At 29.6% G+C, this 23,249-nt stretch overlaps 1 protein-coding gene across 1 annotated transcript in view; it reads right to left on the reverse strand.

Annotated features, from left to right (window-relative positions):
• The window catches only part of LOC113372312 (gamma-aminobutyric acid type B receptor subunit 1), a 303,069-nt gene that overhangs the window by 17,882 nt on the left and 261,938 nt on the right, over positions 1–23,249 (reverse strand). The window contains exons 7-11 of the mRNA XM_026612635.1: positions 14,934–15,075; positions 11,618–11,768; positions 3,903–4,026; positions 2,015–2,131; positions 1,618–1,825 (exon numbers count right to left, since the gene is read on the reverse strand). Coding sequence (XP_026468420.1) covers positions 1,618–1,825; positions 2,015–2,131; positions 3,903–4,026; positions 11,618–11,768; positions 14,934–15,075 — 742 coding nt within the window. The remainder of the gene's footprint in view (positions 1–1,617; positions 1,826–2,014; positions 2,132–3,902; positions 4,027–11,617; positions 11,769–14,933; positions 15,076–23,249) is intronic.

Genomic DNA, 23,249 nt, shown 5'->3' on the forward strand with positions numbered 1-23,249 from the left:
CTACATCTATCGTACTTTTTTCTTTCATAATAACCTAATGGTCCTATGAGCTTACAAACTACGTTTTTTTGTTTATTGGTGGCAACCCAGACAGTTGTCTTATCTCTATGTTCATTGATTTTTATAACGACAATATCAAAATAAAGGCTAGATTCACTTGGAAACATATTTCTATCTATATTTTCCAGTAAAAATGGTTGTCGCTACTACTTGACATCAGGCTGCTCGAAGCAAAATCGAAGGCGTGACCTCTGATTCATGTCCACTAGTCCTAACCACTTACTAGCAAACCCTATAATTACATTAAAAAGGCATTTTGAATCGGATTCACATAAGGAACCATTGTTTTCTGCGTGATCTAATCGAATAAAAAAGTAGAAGAATTGAAAAATACATTGATAGAATTGATAGACATGGTGCAGGACACAAAAATATAAAAACCAAAATTGGAGAAGTAAAAAATAAGCTGTTAATAAGACAAAAAATGTGCTTCATTTTAATTACGATATGGGTACCAAAAATAGTAATTATTGTCAAATTAGTACCATCATTGGCAAGTTGCAATATTTTCATACGGCACATAAATAGTATCGAATAGTATCGATAGTAAACATATCGAATGCCACTTATGAACTGTTTTAATTATTCTTTATATTTTTGGTTTGTTTCAGTTTTATGAAATATTTTCACATATAAGACCTAGTGTGCGAAGCCTAGACTGTAACAACAATGATACATTTAAAAAAAATATGTAATGCAAAAAAATATAATACTGGTTGTTATTCATAGCACTTAGCAAAAATGTAAATAAATAGTTTTCACTGAGATTAGCTTAAATATGATTAATAACGCTCCTGAACGTGCATCAAACACTAAAACTCCCCGTTCAACTCATCCATTGAAATTCAACCGATAAATCTTTGATAAATCCCACTAACCAGAATCTTGTTAAAGTATTGGTTTTTGTCGTCAATGTTTATATTTTTAATTACTTGCTATAATCGCGTATAATGTTAGGTAAAACTTTAAAAAATAAAATATAATATTTCGTAATTTATTTTAATAGCATTAATTGTAGTTTTATTGTGTCAATCTGTTTATGCTCCAAATATAATAGAAACACAATGAAGATGAGAAAAACGTTGCTGAAATCTGTTTCCTATGTCATTTGAAAAGAGAAGGGCCAGGAAACGACAAAAAATATAAAATTTTAATCATCATGCAGAAGAATTATATATCGGAGATTTTGCCGTTATTTTTATTTTTATCCGCTTTTTGTAGTTTGACCCGCAATTTTGGCTTTAGATTTGCGTTCAAATTAAAAAGTACATTGGAAAACTTATGTCGCACATTTAATATAGACAACTAACCTATAAATCCTAGCTATAATTTCAAAATTGCATTGTCTAAGTTTATTCATGATTAAAATCAAATACTAATAAGTAGTCAATCAGAATTCATTTATGTATAGATACAACCTCGAAAAAAAATCTGGATAAACATAAATTTGTCAATACTGTCACAAAAATTCAATTAGCAATCATTATAATGATTTGTAATCTTATAATTATAAATTTTGATATTCTTTAGATTCATCGATAAATGTTACTATCTTACCTAACCAAATAGCGTTATGTTCGCTTTCGCAATGCTCGAGTTCTGGCCGAATTTTGACATCATCGACCGATGTTGGAGGATCTTCTAATGGAAACTGTTCAATGCCTCTTTTTAAAGGATCTCTCAACTGCCACGTTAATAAAATAATAACATCGACAGCCAAAAGACCAGAAACCATTGTGTATAACTTCCAAGGCTCAACTCGTTTCTAGAACAAAATCACCTCGATGTAGCGTTATTACATTATATTATCTGTTTCATGAAAACTAGCAAACTATTTACATCATAGATTATTTAATTATTAAAGTTAATAGTTTATGTATATCGGTCTTTTAAACGTTCTGCATAAACTTATATTTTAATTTCATTATTTATCGTATAGGTAGGTATATATTACCTTAGGATCGGTTTTAGATTTTGTCGTAAATCTGTGCACCCTCCAAACTTTACTAAACATTGCTCCATAAGCCAAAGTGAAACCAATACATAATAACCACGATCTAGCATGACATACCTGCAAATAAAAGTATATAAATTAGTATATATGTATCACATTTATTGCAAAGTAGCATATAAAATTCAAGCTAAAATAAAAGCTAAAATTTTGTGTTTAATTCATGAAAATGTTATGAAAACATTTAGAAGTATGGATCATTTTAATTAAAATTATCTATATTACTATATGTTTTATTAAAAATAACAAAATTTAAATATTAACAAAAATTTAAAAAAATATTGCAGACATCATCAACTTAATTAGAAACTTTAGGTTTATATTAATTGAGTATCATATTGATTAGGTCCATGTAAAAACTTAGCTGAATATATAGAGTATAGCTGGGCTTAAAAGTGCGCGAGGAAAAAGGTCCATCAGCATAAGGGTAAGACTGGGCACAATGATTCAATTTGATTTTCAGCAATTATATTGTAAAACCCAAACCAATTATATGCCAACAAATTACACATGTAAATTATTTGACTATGATCAGTAAAAATTACCAGCTAATTCATCATTATAAAATGATTTTTTTTTTCAAAAATATATCTTTCGGTAATAACAATATCCTCTGTTAAATTTTAAAGGAATTTCATAAAATAATAGCTACAGTGCAAAATATAAATTTCATGGATACATTTTTATTTCAAGTTTATTTTTATATTTCACTTAAATGCCATTGGGGTAAAAAGGACCACCCAAACCTTCACATTGACGAGGTGTAAAGAATAAACAGTTATAAATAAAAATATTGAATAGGTTGAAAAAAGCAATTATACAAGAGATATATTAAATAAATAGTTGTTCCAACACTGATGATGAATTTTCCTGACAAGTTCCATAAAAATGTGCCCATAAAATATTTCAGACAATTGTATTTATTTGATATAAAAAATAAAAACAGAAGTTGTATTTTTCTGATAAATAAAATTGTGATGAATTTTATGAAATCTGGAATGATTGTATTTCAAGAAACAACGTGTCTGATTATAATAAAATTAACAGAAATACTTTATTAACTTATAAAGCAAGATGTAGGAAGTAGAAAGATTTGATAAAAAAATCTTTTATTATGTTTAAAAGTACATACGATTATAAATTTTAATTTTCAATTCAATCTTTTTGATTGAATAAAGTGGCCATTATTATATTAAACCCTTTTTAAATTGGGTAAAAAGGACAAGGTCACATTTTTTTTTAAAAATTACAAATCAAAGCATATTTCTACAATGACAAATTAACTGGGAATTTTATTAAACATAGTCTGATAGAATGTTTTTTGATATGTGTTATTTGTTGTAATAAAAACTTTCACAAAATAATCGCTGCAGGTCAAATTGGACCTTTCCTATATTCAAGTGTATACACATAGATTTTGTTATTTTTTATATAAATTAGATATAAAATAAAATATATCTCGTTTTAGATATAAAAGTACTGTATTTTATACAACATTAAAAAAAATTGTTATAGCTACTGCTGATATTATTATGCGTACTAGGAAATATATTTAATTTATATCAGAGGAAATAGTATTCTAAACTATTCTGACAATTTGTTTTTTCTGCATAGGTTTATTATTGATCAAAATAATATAATTTTTTAAGACAATATTCTGGATGTAAATGCAACAAACAATTTACACATCAAAGAAAAAAAACAAAATATATATAATGTTTTATAATTTAGTTTGATAACGCCAAACTTGTGTTTGACTATTGAAGTATATGAGATAATGGATTTAAAAAATTATTTGCCATTTTATGATGTTAAAATTTTTATAACTTACTTGTGGATAAGTATCTTCACTGACAAACTGCCCATCAATACCCAGGAGCATGACCGAAATCAAACAGATTATTACACCAAATAACATAATCGTATTGCAAACGGGATGTGATGATTGAATTACTCTGAAATAATAATGGAAATTATGAAATTTGTTATAGCATTAAGGTCAATTTGATGACAAATATAATTATTACCATATTATTCGAAATTTGTTATAGCCATAAAATCAAAATGAAAAAGCAATTGAACATTTTAGTAGCGTGTTCTAATACATTTATTATGTAATACGTTGTTTAATAGTCGCATATGCTAATATTTAGAAAATAGAAAACGGTTACTCAAGTCGTACTCCGGCTAAATTACGCCTGATAATTCTATAATAAAACGTCTTTTAGTACCGTCTTTTAGGTAATTTTTACAATTGAAAGTCTACCCGACTTTATGGAACACAAATAATAAAAATGTAAGTGAGAGGAAGTAAGTTGTAAAGTATCTACTAATATTTTTGATACAGTTATAAGCCTTTTATGGCAATAATATGATTTTGATTATTTTATTAAAACTTATTTATATAACTCATTTTACATCTCTTAAAATATATTTAAATCGCGCAGTTTTTTAAGATTTTGTCAACAGTTAGCAGCTTAAGACGTTCCTGTGCAAAATTCAATTGGTACTAGTACAATAAAGAATTACAATCACGGACCAAATGGAGAAGACCAATGGAACAAGGTAATTTTAAAGGCAAAGTGCTTATAAAAGATGACAATCTACCACCATTAAAATGACATCTTGGACGGATCACAGATATACACCCAGGCAATCATGGTGTCGTAGGGGCTGTTACACTGAAGGGCCCCAATAGAGAATTAAATTAAGTGCAATTAAAAATTAAACGAAGTGTGCATTCTACCAATCAACAATGAAATATCTTAAGTTTTATATAATATTAAGAAATATAGGTTAAATAATTTTAGATTAGATTGTCATGTAAATCACTATTACATTGTTTAATTAATTTTTACACTCGTAAAATCTTCATACAATTCCTGTACTTATTGTTAGTTCAAAATCTATATGTTTATATTTTTAAAAGTTGTAGCTTTTCAAGGCGGCCGGCATGTTCGGACGTATTTTCGTTTTATTATATTAGCCATGAAGGTGACAACCTTCAGGACATTAAGCTTTACACGGAATGGTTGCTGCCCCTGATAGAGGGGGTAGCGGAATGTTTTAATTGAACTAGTTATTCATTTCTAAAAGTAAAGTCCATAAAACAACATGTATAGTAAATAATAAAGAAATATATCTTCTTTCATTATAACTTAGTGACAATTCAGTGATTGTAATTAGAACTGCAACAAATACATAATAAAAAGCGTTTTTGTGTATTTTTTTATAAATATGATAAAATAATTGTTTAATATCATTTTCGAAAGATTTTGTTCAAGTTAGAAAACACCAAAAAAGTTTATAATCAATAACAGCTTTATCTTAAGAAACTGTTCACCTGTTATCTTCAGAAGTTCTGAAACAGAACACTTCACTTGTTCTGAGAATACTGCTACTTAAAAGTTTTATAGGTGCATTCGTTACTTTTTTAGATTATTATTTTTATTTTCGATAATATTTTAATAATTATGCTCGACGTTGTAATCAATAGCTAAAGAAAAGTTGATCCAAAACTAAATTTTTTATAGTAGGTACGACTAAGGCTATAGACCAGTGGTCGGGGAACCGGGATAAATTACCCCAAATGGGGTAAAAATGGATTTTTTGGGGGTAAAAAGTATATATTTGCAGAGCACTAAATCAGCTTCAGTAAAACCTACTACCGAAAAGAAAATCTGCATTAGCAAAAAATGTGAAGTTTTTGCATTAAAACAAACTATATATTTTGCGTGGTGAAGCTGAGACTTACCTTCTTCATTATACAGAAGTAAGGTGGCTCTCACGCCGAAATATTTTAAATTGAGTATGTCCTCTTAAAAATGAAGCTGAAATCTCTATGGTTTCTCAAAAAAATATTCTTGCTGAAAATTTTAAAAACGCTTCCAGGGTTGCATATCTCACATATTTAGCAGACTTGAAATTTTGAAGAAATTATGTCAAAGATGAAGCAACACCATTTCTCCAAATCGTAATGTTCTTATATTACATGTATGCGTAGGGTAAGTTATGGGAATGGGCCGAAAATGAAAATTTTTGCATTTCTTCACGTTTCAGAGGTTTTTGAACATTTTGCCATACCTCAGAAGAAATCGATGTGTGTTCGTGTGTATTTTGTGTGTCCGCATTTTTTCGTTCACGTTTTCGAGCGCACGGATAAACCGATTTGAATGGTTCATTCAACATTCGGTTCCTATTGATAAGGAGATATTCTGATTAGTATTTGGCAAAGGCAGGTCCAGCCGTAACGGAGATACGGAATAAAGAGTGCTAAAAATAGAAATCGAGTTTTTAAGAGAACGGGGTATCCCATATGAATGATTCAAAAAACATTCAATTTGTAATGATTGGGAGAAATAGTGATTAGGTTTTGGCAAAGGCATGTCCATCCATTTCGAAGATGCAGAGCTAAATGTACAAAAATGGCAGTTTTTGAAAGAACTAAGCATCCGATTGGAATGATTAAAAAAACTTGCTGTTTATGTTGACAAAACAATTACTTTTGGGAAAGAAAAATATTTCAAAAAATGTTTCTTTGTATATCGAAAATAATTCAGATTTTAATTCTGGTTCTGGCTAAAGTCCTAAAGGTGACTTATATTCTTCGAATAAATATTTTTTTTTAAATTTTGTGATTCAGCTTATATATATCTTATAAATATTATACAATGTTACAGTATTTATAATAATCTAATTGGAAACATTTAAAATTCCTCGAAAATTTCGTCACGGTGCGTAAAGTTCCAGCAATTTGCCTTAACGCATGATACCATACACACTAGTTAACTTCCCGAAGGAGAAGTTTATGTTTTCATCAAAAAATCCGATTTGCTAATTTTATGTTTTCTCGACGTTTCAAGCCATTCTGAAGCAAATGAGACCAAATTAGGAAAAAGTATATGTGTGTGTGTGTAAAATTTAAAAGCCATTCGATGTATCTCGACGAGGAATATTGTTTGTCAGTTTTGTGCGACGATCGGCCAAGCCGTTTCTTTATAAATCGCACGAACGTGAAAATTTTTTCGTCTACGTTTTAGCCCGCAATTCTGAACCGATTTTGAAAATTCAAAAACCATTCGAAAGATATTGGTTGGGAATCGTGCTGATTAGTTTTTGGTAGAGATCGGCCCGGCCGTTCTCTTGTAAGGTAGAGCGGGGCTAGTTGAGCAAATTTTTACTTAAACGGATGTAGCTCCTCAATGAAAAGTCTCAATAAATTGCTATACGGCTTAATGAATTCGTTGTTTATCGCTTAACAAAAGTGTTAATACTAGTTTTTGGTAATAAGTAAAATTTAAAAGCTACAGCTGTTTGAATGCAAAAAGTCAAGTATGCTCAATGTACCCCATAGGTGGGGCAAGTTGAGCACTAAGAAAGTATAATGAAATTATAGGTTCAATGTCGATTAGTGATGAAATAAAATACGTTTTTAATAACCAGTTCTATATTTATAGTCTTTATTGACAGAGAAAACAAAACTTATAGTAATTTGCTTTGAATAATTAACGATTAATTAACTTAGGAATTATTTTACCATTATATTCAGTATTTTGGTTTAAAATCATTATTTTTTTATATCATTACTCATAAACTTAGCTTAAATCTTAAAAATAATAATCAATTTCTGGAAGTTAATGGCAATTGTCTTAGTGACAGAACAAGTTTAGCAACCATGCTCAACTAACCCCAACTCGGAATTTCAAAATAAAAGTGAGTTTTTGAAAAAACCGCGAGAATTATACCCAGAATCTCTGTGCATATTAAAAGTACTATAATTATATGGAAGAATAAGATTTACCTGGTTAAAAATAAATAACATTTGACTAAACCAGACGAAAACTCGTGATGAATGACTTTTTTACTTTTTGGTCTCAAAATAAACAAAACGCCCGTGAGCCTCACTCATTTGTCCAGAGGCTACTAGCGATCGCGGGATGTCTATTTCTCCTAAACCTCTATCTTTCCGCCATATAATGCCTAAACATACGATGAATAGTTTTCGAGATATTTCGATTGCTCAACTTGCCCCTATGCTCAACTAGCCCCGCCCTACCCTAATAAACTTTAAAAAAAAAATTCGACGATTTTTATGATTATTTTTTTGGCGGTAGATACCATAGTCTTCTAGAATCTAGAAGACTATGGTCTAGAATCTAGATCATACTAAAATATTACGGCCCTATGACTAATTGTTTAGCTTTAAAAATTCGTCAAAGTTTGCAAAAATTGGTATCGTTTTTTTGACATTTGTCAAAATTAGACCTTTGATCGACGTTTTCTCAAAAACGCCTGAACCGATTTCAGCAATTTAAAAGCCATTTGATGTATTTCGGCGAGGACTATCGTTTGTCAGTTTTGGGCGACGATCTGCCAAGCCGTTTCTCTGTAATTTGAAAAAAAGTGTTAAACTTTTCGTCCACATTTAAGCTCATCCTACCGAACCGATTTTAAAAAATCAAAAACTGTTCGAAAGGTATTAGTTGGGAATGATACTGATTAGTTTTAGGTGAAAATCTACCGAGCCCTTTTCTTGTAATTAACTTTTGAAAAAAAAAAATTAAGCCGATTTTTATGGATTTTTGTTTAACGTTATATACTATGGTCTTATAGAATTTACTGAAATATTACGGCCTTACGACTACTAGATTGATTTTAAAAAATCATCAAAGTTTGAGAAAATGAGTAGTCCTTTTGACATTTGTTAAAATTAAAATTAGGCTATTTACTTGGTATAATGATAGAGTACTTGGTCTTGAATATAATAAACCATTAAAGTCCTGGAGACTGGTTCAATTATAAAAATTATTGATTTCTGAAAATTTACTTTTAGAAAATACTCCGAGTTAATCTGTTTGCTTGTTTTCAATTATGTGTAATAAATCCACTCGGAATACTTTTAATCACTCATAAATAAAATTAGTTTTTATTGATTAAGTCGATTATTTACTCATATCGGGAAGTTCATGTAACTTGCCTCAAGACTAAATAACAAACCAACTAGTTTATCCATGTATTAGTAGGATATTCATGAAAAATATATTTATTCATAATGAATATAATTTTTAACTTCCCGAAGGAGAAGTTTATGTTTTCATCAAAAAATCCGAATCGCTAATTTTATGTTTTCTCGACGTTTCGAGCCATTCTGAATCGAATCAGACCAAATTTGGAAAAAGTATGTGTGTGTGTGTGTGTGTGTGTGTATGTGTGTGTGTGTGTGTGAACAGATTTTTTGCCGTAAATCGACGTTTTCTCCAAAACGGTTGGACCGATTTCAAAAATTTAAAAGCCATTTGATGTATCTCGATGAGGACTATCGTCTCTGAGTTTTGTGCGGCGATCGGCCGGGCCGTTTCTTTGTAAATTGCAGAAAAGTGAGAAATTTTTCGTCCACGTTTTAGCCCGCAATTCTGATTCGATTCTGAAAATTCAAAAACCGTTCGATAGATATTGGTTGGGAATCGTGCTGATTAGTTTTTGGTAAAGATCGGCCGGGCCGTTTTCTTGTAATAAAGTTTTTTAAAAAAAAAATTTGACGATTTTTATGATTATTTTTTTGACGAAAGATACCATAGTTTTCTAGGTCATACTAAAATATTACGGCCCTACGACAACTGGTTCAGCTTTAAAAATTCGTCAAAGTTTGCAAAAATCAGTATGGTCTTTTTGGCATTTGTCAAAATTAGACTTTTGATCGACGTTTTCTTAAAAACGCCTGAACCGATTTTAGAAATTTAAAAGCCATTTGATGTATTTCGGTGAGGACTATCGTTTGTCAGTTTTGTGCAACGATCTGCCAAGCCGTTTCTTCGTAATTTGAAAAAAAGTGTTGAACTTTTCGTCCACATTTAAGCTCATCCTACCGAACCGATTTTAAAAAATCAAAAACTGTTCGAAAGATATTAGTTGGGAATGATGCTGATTAATTTTAGGTGAAAATCTACTGAGCCGTTTTCTTGTAATTAACTGTTGAAAAAAAGTGTTAAATTTTCGACCACATTTAAGCTCATCCTACCGAACCGATTTTAAAAATTCAAAAACTGTTCGAAAGATATTAGTTGGGAATGATACTGATTAATTTTAGGTGAAAATCTACCGAGCCGTTTTCTTGTAATTAACTGTTGAAAAAAAGTGTTAAATTTTCGTCCACATTTAAGCTCATCCTACCGAACCGATTTTAAAAAATCAAAAACTGTTCGAAAGATATTAGTTGGGAATGATGCTGATTAATTTTAGGTGAAAATCTACCGAGCCGTTTTCTTGTAATTAACTGTTAAAAAAAAATTTAAGCCGTTTTTCATGGAACTTTTTTTGGCGATATACATCATGGTCTTATAGAACTTACTGTAATATTACGGCCTTACAACAAGTAGTTTAATTTTAAAAATTCGTCAAACTTTGCTAAAATTATTATCGTTTTTTTTAAATTAGGATTGATGAAGTATATTATTTACACATTTTTTTGATCAAGTCGATTATTTACACATATCGGGAAGTTCATGTAATTTGCCTCAAGGCTAAATACCAAACCAACTAGTTACTTATTGTTTCCTTCAAACCCTTTGTTTCAGCCTTTTTCAAAGTTTAGAAGTAACGAACAATGTAGCAAACCGTTAATCTGCGGGTTATGGCAGGTTATACAAAAATATGTTGCAAACAGATTCCAATTATAGGCTCTTTTAGTTAATTTTTCTTTGTGGGGTAATGAGAGGTTGCACAAAAACATTTTGGGGTAACGGTTCCAAAAGTTCCCCGACCACTGCTATAGACGGTGCGATTAGGCTATTTAATCATACGGAAAGAACATTTTTGTGCAACGTTAAAATAAATTTGATTTTTTTTCGGAAAAAATCAGTGATTATTAATCAATAGCCTACTAAATGTAGATTTAGGAGCCATTTCTTGAATAAAATAGAGCGCAACATAGCGTTGTTATGGCAAAATGCTATGTTAGGCTCTTTTCTTTATATAATCGTAGTAAAAACTGTCAAAATGCTATTTTTTGTGAGAAGTCAGGCCATTTAGATATAACATATAATCTAAAAAACGCACTTCAGAAAAACAATGTTAAAAGAAATCCATTCGTCTGATTTATCATGATAATACCTAGGTTTTATGTGGGAAACGCTTGATCACACAGCAAATACATAAGCATTTTGACATTTTTCTAAGAATTTTCATGAAGAAAGGAGCGTAACATAGCGTTGCCATAACAACGCTATATTTATCCAAAAATTGGCACTTTATTAAATGCCAAAGGTTTTCTTCTAATTAAAATTCACTAAATTACATTCTTAGAGGACACGACTTGAGCAACCTCGGCTAATACTATATATAATATTATAGAAAAATGTTATACGGGAATTATAAAAAGGTCTGCAACTCAATTCAACTTTAATTTATAAGTGCGTTTAATATAAAACAAAATACGCCTGATAACTCGTAACTATTATACCATATAGGCAATATAATTTTAATCTATAGTGTTTGATATTTATAAACAAAAAAGTACAAGATGTGTGATTAGACTAAAAACTATCATACCTTCTATGTCTATGAAGTATATTAAAGACTATTAGAGCTATTGCTACTATTATTCCTAGACCAGAAACGGTGCACATACAAATAAATAAGGGAAGTGAAACTGTGCGCAAAACGTGACGAACTATTGTTCTATCTTGAGGTACTTTTCCACCTGTAAAAATAAAAAATATGAAATTAGCAATACATATGTAACATGTTTTTACCAGCAAAATAAACAAAAATAAAAACTTGAAAGGCTTTGTATGAACTTTGTGATAAGTTACAAATAGAATGAAATTATTAAAAAAAGAGTGCGCGTAAGGTTCACACGCGATTGAAGTATAACTCTTTTGCTTTCGTACGAGATTGCATTTAGGTTAAAAACTAGCTGTAAGTGGAATTCTGTCTTAAGGCAATTAGGGCATCGTGCCTTAAGGCAAATTGCTGGAACTTCCCGTACCAAAATTATTATTTTTTTAAAAACGATCAACATTTTTGAAAAAAAATTACTTTGAAAAAATAAGATTTTTGAGAAACTATAAATTGGACAAAAAATTACTTTTTTTGAAAAAAAATTTTTTTTTTAAAAAATAATTTTTTTTTTTAATTTTTTTTTTTTTGAAAAAATTTTTTTTTTCTTTATTTTGACATATTGTGGAAGATCTGAACTTTCTTTTCAAAGCAATCGTACTGCTTTAACTGCATAGAGACAAAGCGACGTAAGTCCCGCGTCGCTGTTTAACGCATAAGCATTGGTACGGAACCCATAGGAATGTTAACAAAATGTATACTTATTGTTAAAATCTCTATAAAATATCTGATAATTTGATGTGCATATGTCTAATGATCATTTTTGACCGCCAAATGGCTCATTTTTTTACTTTTTCCTCCATATCTCCGAAACCGCTAGACCTACCTTCATGAAAATTTTATCGATTCTTCATCTTGTCAATACAAGTGAAATGTTTTTTGAATTATTCAAATCGGACGCTCCGTTCTCTTAAAAACTAAGTTACCGTTTTCGGCACTTTTTGCCCCGTATCTTCGGAACGGCTAGACCTGCCTCCGCCAAAAACTAATCAGCACGTCTCCTTATCAATACGAATCGAATGTTTTTTGAATTATTCAAATCGGTTGATCCGTGTTCCCGAAATCGTCGACGAAAATTTGTATCCGCACATACATACACACACATACATACATACATACATACATACACACACACACACACACACACACACACATACATCCATTTTTTCTAAGGTATGCCAAAATGTTAAGAAACCTCTGAAACGTAAAGATATATAAAAATTTTCATTTTCGATTTTTTTGCGATTACTATAACTTACCCTACGGGAAGTTAATAAATACATATTATAACAATTTTGAATAATGTTCATCAGTAATATGGTAACACTCGAAATGCACACATTTTTTAATGTCAACCATTAAACACATTTAATTAAATTTAAATAGCATTAAAAATATGTATAATATTTGAAAACAATAATGCAATTAAAGTCATACTTCAAATACGACATGATCGGTTTGTCATTTAGCTTGATCAATTAGCATCTAGGCTAGGACTTGACCCTTTATTAGAGAAATAAAGTAAATGCTGATTAATAAATTCTATAATATTCGTTCACACAGTGGACAGCTGTAATTTAACAATCTTGAGTAGATGTCCATTATAAAGTATATCTGTATTTAAATGATACACAGCTACACAAACTATTGTTGTGCTTGATTTCTTGTTCAAAGTAATAAATCTGAATTTATTCTTCATTATTTATAAAAATATGCATTAATACTTAATAGCCATCATAAGCAAAAAATATGTAGACTTCCTCTAAACTTCCAAAAGTGTCTGAGATATAATTCTGAAAAAGATATATCTTCGGCATGTTTGAATAAAGGTGTACTACTTTAATAATTTTCAATATCTATAACAATGCAGAGAAGTATTATATTAAATAACGCTTTAATAAATATTGTTTTCACAATTTCACTTATCATGTAATTGTGTTTGAAGAACCTCATGTAATTAATATTAACATACAATCATTGATTGCTTTTCTTTAGTTTTTTGTTGGAGATACAGGTTCATTCTTTGAACAGTTGTAGTATCTGTCTTGCATATAAAAATAATTTCCATTTTAATAACCTCAAAAATATATAGTAACCACGATCAATACAAATTACTTCAATAAACTTACGTTTCTTACACGGCACAGATTTTTCATTTGCTTTATTATTTGCACTATAATTATTTACGGGGGACTGGATAAAATATTCTTCCGATCCAGACATTTTTTATTAAATCAACATTTGTACTAATATTTAACCTTAAAATGTAAGGACATGAAACTATTAATATTATTACTTGGATTTTTTCAAATTATTCTTAGTTAATATAAAAAAACTGAAAAAATTATTGTAATCGTGGTAAATAAAAGGCATTTATGAGAATATAAACAATATGATTTTTTTACATATATCTCAACTGAAAATAGGGTAGCTCAAAATATGTCAATGTATTTAAATATTATTAAATTGCAAAACTCGAATTTTGCTCTTGTTTTCATTTTGTTTAATTCTACAGTAAAAATTATATGGACTAATAAAAAATATAGTCACTTAAAATCGAATATATCGATCACAACAACTATCATTCTACAAAAACCAAATTTTATAGAAAACATGTCAACAGACATGTCAAAAGCGATATTTTAAATATGAAAAACAACTGATCAGTAAGAAATTATAATTATGATTCAGAACTAAAAATGATACAATATACTATTTTTATCATCATTCCACCATATTTAATATTGCACATGAAACTCCAAGCAAATACTTATTTGAATAATATAATCTAAGAATCATAATTTTCGAATTTTCTTGATGATGTACTTTCTATATATTACATCTCATTGCAAAACAAAACATCGGGATTTTAAATATACAAAAACCTAAATTTGTTTTAGTCACAAAATAGGATATAATTATTGAAACATTTTCAAAAAGTTAAATTAAAAAACAATGCATATGCATCGTCAAATTCTACACCTATTATTAGAATTCAATTTTAAAATGTAAAATTCTAAAAGTTCGCCCAACATTACTTTAAACAAACTAAAGAGAATGAACAAAAAACTATGAGAATATTGTTTACTAACGAGACGTCAATTACTACTAATAAGTATAGTAATTAATAAAAATAGGCAAATAAGCAACTTGTAAGGCATAATAAGATTTATGACTAAATATAATTATGATACATACTAGTGGATATAGTAAGTATTAAATTGTATATGATTAATAATTATTTTACCTGCCCATTCTTCTCTGTGAAGCCAAGTCAAGTTATCAGCCTGAGTGTCATAATATCCCAGAATGTTGTAGCTACCATTAATCATTTGCTCAATTTGCGTTAAAGCTATACGATCACCTTGTGAACTGAATGCCACGTAACCCTGTGTAATTAGATTAGATTTTTTTTAGAAAATGATTGAATAAATTCAAAAAAATTTTTTTAAATACAACTAATTCTTCAATAGGGTAGAGCGGGGTTTATAGGTCCGATAGTAGAGAAGTCCACCACTGAAATATCGAAAACAAGTAAAGATAGAATTTTCTCAACAACAATATTTGAAAGTAGAGGGATAAAGATGTGCAATCAACCATTGCCTTAAATCAAGCGACGTCGCTACGAAGAGATAAACGACCATGTTAAAAATCTATAACAAAAGTATGTTAGTTATTGTTAGTTTTTTTTTTGGTTGTGGCGATTGTTGTTTAGTTTACTAGACCTTAATTTAAATTTTAAGTATAGGTTAGATATTTTTTTTATAAGAGGTATTGTTAATTTTAAGATCCATCAGAGGTTTTTATATAAAATGGGAATTTTACTGAACATTGTACCATAGTTGGTTGTTTTATATTTGTTATGTTAAGGTCATAGATAAATAAGTATAAAGTATGGTTAAGGTCCACTTAAAGTTTTGGACAACCTAATTAAAGCAATAAGAGATTCGGCTAATAGAAATAATTTGGCTGTGTTTAAAACTTATTGAGGCTTGGTTGGAATTTTTCTCCACATCCACCAAATATTCCTGACCATGAACCATCTGATTAAGACCCTTGAATTTAAAAAAAATCAGGATGGTGTCAAATTGTGCCTTATAAAAACTAGAAGTTTTATAAAATTGAGATAATGATGCTTCTTGGAAGATAACAAAAGGTCATCGATCAAAATGATAAATACATTAGAGCATAATGTTGGACCCAAAAAAGGTTGGCAATCACTGATTTAGACTGTATAATTATTTAAATTTAAATTAAATTTTTGTGTCTGGCCCTACCCTACTTCAAAAAATGTCAAAAATCTAACAATAGTGTCCCATAATTTTTATTCTGACAATAATGAACTTTCTGTTACAAATAATTTTCATAAACAATTAAAATTAGAAGTCAAGTTGAATCGGAGTTAAATGTTTAAATATTGATATTGTTATTTCTAAATAGTTACTATTGTAGAAATGCAGATAATATTGGTCATTTAATATTGATGGTTTGTTCTACCAAATATTACAAAACTATACTTAATAAGTTCAAGTATTACATTAATTATATACATAGCCCGATTCTGCCGCAAAATATATGTTATGGCAAGGCTATATTACATTGCTTTTTATTCAAAAATTATACTAAACTAGTGGGGTGGGTGGCATCGTGCCTTAAGGCAAATTGCTGGAACTTCCCGTACCGTAACGAAACGTTCGAGGAATATTGAATGTTTTCAAATAGATTATTATAAATATTGTATTATTGTCTAATATTTATAATAATTATATAAACTGAATTGCAGAGTTGAAATTATTTGTTTAAAGTATATTAGAACTATAGTCAGAATTAAAAATAAAATCTGAATTATTTTCGATATACAAAAAATTTAAAAAAAAAAAAAAAAAAAAAAAAAAAAATGGTACAATTTTTTTTTTTCAAAATCAATTATTTTGTTAAGACAAGCAGAAAGTTCTTTGAATCAATTGAATCGGACGCTTAGTTCTCTCAAAAACTGCCATTTTTTGTACATTTAGCTCTGTATCTCCGAAATGGCTGGGCCTGCCTTTGCGCAAAACTAATAACCCTTTCTCCCAATCATTACTAATGGAATGTTTTTTAGATCATTCAAATCGGATGCTCCGTTCTCTCAAAAACTCGATTTCTATTATCTGCACTCTTTGCTCCTTATCTCCGTAACTGCTGGACCTGTCTTTGCCAAAAACTAATCAGCTCTTCTCCTTATTAATAGGAATCGAATGTTTTTTAAACCATTCAAATCGGTTGATCCGTACGCCCGAAAACGTGGACGAAAATTTGTATCCATACATACATACACACACACACACACACACACACACATCCATTTTTTCTGAGGTATGCCAAAACGTTCAGAAACCTTCAAAACGTCGAGAAATGTAAAAATTTTCAATTCCGATTTTCGGCCCATTACAATAACTTACCCTACGGGAAGTTAAAACTAACAAAATTCTATTTATTTACTATGCGATCCGACATTTTACGCATAAAATCTAACTTTTCGCATGTCTTATAAATGTTCGAATTTTCAGCTCTTTTTTTCAGAAGCGAAATTCGTGCAGCTACTATGATTATTATAAAATTACTATCCTTTTAATATTAATTATGACAAAGCTTGACAAGAGCTGGAAATAATATCTATTATTATTGATTACGGCTAGCTTATGAATAAATAAATAAATAAATATAAAGATGCACTTATGATAAAATAAATTACCAGAGTCATTATAGAGCTTTGATTCTAGAGAATGATTAAATATGTAATAATGAATAACTGTTGAAAAATTATATTAACTTGATTTGATAAGCTACAGCAACAATCCAATTTCATTTCGTATAAATATAAACATTAGATTTCCAGATATATTTGTTGAAAAAAACTGTAACTACCAACCATAAGCGTTCCTAAATATGGACAAAATGACACAATGACTTTATTTAAAAATTTACCATTTTTATTAAAATTTCTACGACTTTATATTATGAAGAAAGCCATAATAAGAATCCTGTCAGATGTTGAACGTGATTGTCACAGCCTTGTCACAGTAATCAGTTCAATCGTGTTTCGGGTCTTGAAAGGTTTATTTGGAAGGTGTTTTTCTCAAGTTTTTTGTTTTGAGACCTATTTATTGATATTCGGCATTCTTAACTTCCCGTAGGGTAAGTTATTGTAAGCGTCCAAAAATCTAAATGGATTTTTTTTATATTTGTTCGCGTTTTGAAGGTTTCTGAATATTTTATATAATAAATATAAAAAAATGGATGTGTGTGTATATATGTGTGTGTGTATGTATGTATGAACATAACTTTTTGTCCACATTTTTGGGTGCACGGATCAACCGATTTAAATGGTTCAAAAAACATTCGATTCCTAATGATAGGGAAATGTGCTGATTAGTTTTTGGCAAAAGCAAGTCCAGCCGTTTCGGAAATACGGTGCAACGAGTGCAGAAAATATAAATCGAGTTTTTGAGAGAACGGAGTATCCGATTTGAATGATCTAAAAACATTCAATTCGTAATGACGGGGAGAAGTGGTGATTAGATTTTAAGAAAGACAGGTCTAGCGGTTTTGGACATACCGAGTTCAATGTGCAAAAAAGAGCAGTTTTTGAGAGAACTAAGCATCGGATTTGAATGATTCAAAAAACTTTCTGCTTGTTTTGACAAAATAATTGCTTTTGGAGAAAAATTATTTAAATTTTTTTTTTTTAAAAAAACTTTTTTTGTATTTCAAAAATAATTCAGAATTTAATTTTAATTCTAGTTAAAGTTCTAAAGCTCACGTATATACTTCAAATTAATAATTTTAATTTTGTAATTCAGATTATATAATTCTTATAAATATTAGACATGTTAAAGTATTCATAATAATCTATATGAAACTATTTAATATTTCTCGTATATTTCGTTACCGTACAGGAAGTTCCAGCAATTTGCCTTGAGGCACAATGCCATACACAACTAGTTTCAAGTAAAATCAATTAGCTTTGCCGGTACTAGTAATTGCGATTTGATTGCAATAGTCAGGTATTCGAAGAAATTCTGACTAATTATTCATTTTTGTTCAATTTCTGATAAAATGACATATGACTATTTCCAAAGCATTACAGGGCCAAAAGAAAATTAAAACCTATCAAAGGCGATTGGCCTATAAGTTCTACTCCGGTATACAAGAAATAATTGATAAAAACTGTTAAAGAGCAAAATACTATCATTTTATCCGTACTTCCCCTATTTTTTAAAAACTTTTCAGTTACATTTTATGGAATTGTTAAATACAACGAGTATATCCATTATAATGTACAAAGAGGCGTGAAGTTTATTAAAAATTCACATGAAAATGTCGTAATAAAGGATTTTTTAATCATCAAACAATGTAAATATAAAATATATACGTATCAAACGATTAAACTATATATATAACGTTAATGACTTGAACAATTTTATCCGTTTACATCGTAACTCTATCCTCATTAGAGTTACCGGCACACAAACAACCGTGGCGTACATAACGCTCTGCAATTAAAACGTAGGCTAAATACCTGTCGTGTTTGCACCGGAAAATTAATTAGATTGAACGATGTCTAAAATTCATGATAAAAATACCAATGATATAATGAAACGAAGGACATAATAAATATATAATCATGAAGAGTTATGAAGATGTTAAGAAATTACAGTTGCCGTGGAGCGGAACGACGAGATGAATTATTATTAACTTGTTGTAGGGTAAGTTATAATAATACCAAAATATACATGTAAAATATTACATATAGTAATACAATAAATCGAAAATTAAAATATTTTCAACTTCCCGTGGGGCAAGTTACAGTAATCGCAAAAAATCAAAAATAATTTTTTTTATATATCTTTACGTTTCAGAGGTTTCTGAATATTTTGGCATACCTTAGAAAAAAATGGACGTATGTGTGTGTATGTGTGTGTGCGTGTATATACGTGTGTGCGAATACAAATTTTCGTCGACGATTTCGGGAACACGGATCAACCGATTTGAATAATTCAAAAAACATTCTATTCGTATTGATAAAAAGACGTGCTGATTTGTTTTTGGCAAAGGCAGGTCTAGCCGTTTCAAAGATACGGGGCAAAAAGTGCCGAAAACGGTAACTCAGTTTTTAAGAGAACGGAGCGTCTGATTTAAATAATTCAAAAAACATATCACTTGTATTGACAAGATGAAGAATTGATCAAATTTTCATGAAGGCAGGTCTAGCTGTTTCGGAGATCTAATAAAAAAAGGTAAAAAAAAATGCCATTCGGCGGTTAAAAATGATTATTAGACATATGCACATCAAATTATCAGATATTTTATAGAAATTTTAACAATGAGTATGTTTTTTTTTACATTTCTATGGGTTCCATACCAATGCTTATGCGTTAGACGGCGGCGCGGCACTTGCGCGCTTTGACATTTCGTCTCTATGCAGTTCAAGCATTACGATTGCTTTGAAAAAAGTTCAGAATATCCAAAATATGTCAAAATAAAGAAAACATTTTTCAAACAAAAGTAATTTTTTGTCAAATTTATAGTTTCTCAAAAATCGAATTTTTTCAAAGTAAAATTTTTTCAAAAATGCTAATCGTATTTTAAAAAATAATAATTTTTGGTACGGGAAGTTCCAGCAATTTGCCTTAAGGCATGATGCCTTAATTGCCTTAAGACAGAATTTTACTGACAGCTAGTTATAACTTAAGATTCCAAAGCCTTATGAACATTTTGGCATACCTTAGAAAAAATATATATGTGTATGTGACACGTGACATTTGTTTGGAAGATATGGGGCATAAAGTGCTAAAAATGGCAATTATGTTTTTAAGAAAACGGAGCATCCGATTTTAATGATTCAAAAAACATTGTACTTGACGGAGCAAAGAATTAACTTAAATTTATGGGAAGGTAGGTTTAGCGGTTTTAGAGATCCAGAAAAAAATAAACTATTATTGTATGGCATCATGTCTTAAGGCAAATTGCTCGAACTTTCCGTAACATAACGAAATATTTTGGGAATATTAAATGTTTTCAAATAGATTAATAAATACTGTAACTTCGATAATTTTATAGACCAAATTTAGAAGCTTATGAATTGGACTAGGACGTTTTTTTTATTTATGTATTATAGAAAAGTAGTCAATCAAACGAATTTAAAATGAAGGACATTGTCAAATATTTATAAGAATTATATTTAAAGTAGTATATAAGTAAGCTGTAGAAGTTCAGTCAAAATTTAAATTAAAATCCGAAATATTTCCGTTGAACAAAAAAAAATTTTTGAAAAAAAAAATTTAATAAAAAATCTCAAAAGCAGTTTTTTGTCAATACAAGCAGAAAGTTTTTTGCATCATTTAAATCGGATGCTTAGTTCTCTCAAAAACTGCCATTTTTTGAATATTTAACTTCCCGAAGGAGAAGTTTATGTTTTCATCAAAAAATCTGATTCGCTAATTTTATGTTTTCTCGACGTTTCAAGCCATTCTGAATCGAATGAGACCAAATTTGGAAAAAGAATGTGTGTGTGTGTGTGTGTGTGAACAGATTTTTGCCGTAAATCGACGTTTTCTTCAAAACGGCTGGACCGATTTCAAAAATTTAAAAGCCATTCGATGTATCTCGATGAGGACTATCGTTTCTGAGTTTTGTGCGGCAATCGGCCGGGCCGTTTCTTTGTAATTTGCAGAAAAGTGAAAATTTTCTCGTCCACGTTTTAGCCCGCAATTCTGAATCGATTCTGAAAATTCAAAAACCATTTGATAGATATTGGTTGGGAATCGTGCTGATTAGTTTTTGGTAAAGATCGGCCGGGCCGTTTTCTTGCAATAAAGTTAAAAAAAAAAAAATTCGACGATTTTTATGATTTTTTTTTTGACGGTAGATACCATAGTTTTCTAGGTCATACTAAAATATTACGGTCCTACGACAACTCGTTTAGCTTTAAAAATTCGTCAAAGTTTGCAAAAATTGGTATCGTTTTTTTTGACATTTGTCAAAATGAAATCTTTGATCGACGTTTTCTCAAAAACGCCTTAACCGATTTCAGAAATTTAAAAGCCATTTGATGTATTTCGGTGAGGACTATCGTTTGTCAGTTTTGTGCGACGATCTGCCAAGCCGTTTCTTTATAATTTGAAAAAAAGTGTTAAACTTTTCGTCCACATTTAAGCTCATCCTACCGAACCGATTTTAAAAAATCAAAAACTGTTCGAAAGATATTAGTTGGGAATGATACTGATTAGTTTTAGGTGAAAATCTACCGAGCCGTTTTCTTGTAATTAACCGTTGAAAAAAAAATTTAAGCCGATTTTTATGGATTTTTTTTTAGTGATATATACCATGGTCTTATAGAACTTACTGAAATATTACGGCCTTACGACAAATAGTTTGATTTTAAAAATTCATCAAAGTTTGAGAAAATGAGTAGTTTTTTTGAGATTTGTTAAAATTAAAATTAGACTATTTACTTGGTATAATGATAGAGTACTTGGTCTTGAACATAATAAACCATTAATGTCCTGAAAACTGGTCAAAGTGTTCGTTCCTTTTTTAATTATGTGTAATAAATCCACTTGGAATACTTTTAATGACTCATAAATTAATTTACTTTTTATTGATTAAGTCGATTATTTAAACATATCGGGAAGTTCATGTAACTTGCCTTAAGGCTAAATACCAAACCAACTAGTTAGCTCCGTATCTCCGAAACGGCTGGGTCTGTCTTGGCCAAAAACTAATCATCACATCTCCCTATCAATAGGAATCGAATGTTTTTTGAACCAGTCAAATCGATTCATCGGTACGCCCAAAAACGTGGACAAAAAATTGCCAGTAAAACACACATGGCCACACACACATCCTTTTTTTCTTGTCCACATTTCTGGGTTGCATAAAGGCATTTCCTTCGCTATACGAAAAAACATCATTTTTTTTAAGGTATGACAAAATGTTCAGAACCCTTCAAAACTTGAAGAAATGCAAAAATTTTCAATTTCAATTGTTGGATGATTACAATAACTTACACTACAGGAAGTTAAAAAAGCCATTTCTGGTCAAAAATTATCGTTGAATATATGCACATAAAGTTGACAGATATTTTAATAACGAATATACATAATTTTGGTTCAATGTTTTAGGGTTCTGTACCATGTTTTTTTTTATTATTCTAATATAATTTGAAATGTCCTCTACGTGCATCAATCGACTTGATAGAACTAAAAAACATTCAATTTGTATTAATTGGGGGACGTACTAGCAAGATACGGGAAAGGGTACAAAAATGTAGTTTTTGAGAGAATTGATCTCTCGCTTAGACGATTTAGTTTAGAAAAATGTTTTGTTTATGTGTGATCATGTGAAAAAATGCTAAGTTTTTGAGAAAAGCACGATCAAAAATTTAAAAATATTCTTTTTCAAAAAATTTCAATAATTTAAAAAAATTAAGTTGTTCAAAATTTAAAAAAAGTCTTTTTTAAAAAAAAACAATATTTTCAAAAACGTTTTTTTTAATTTGAAACAAAAGAGTTTTTTCGAA

The sequence above is a fragment of the Ctenocephalides felis genome, unplaced genomic scaffold, assembly GCF_003426905.1.
Source record: "Ctenocephalides felis isolate EL2017-DRISC unplaced genomic scaffold, ASM342690v1 CF-g0.4_SCAFFOLD_01604, whole genome shotgun sequence".
Lineage (NCBI taxonomy): Eukaryota > Metazoa > Arthropoda > Insecta > Siphonaptera > Pulicidae > Ctenocephalides > Ctenocephalides felis.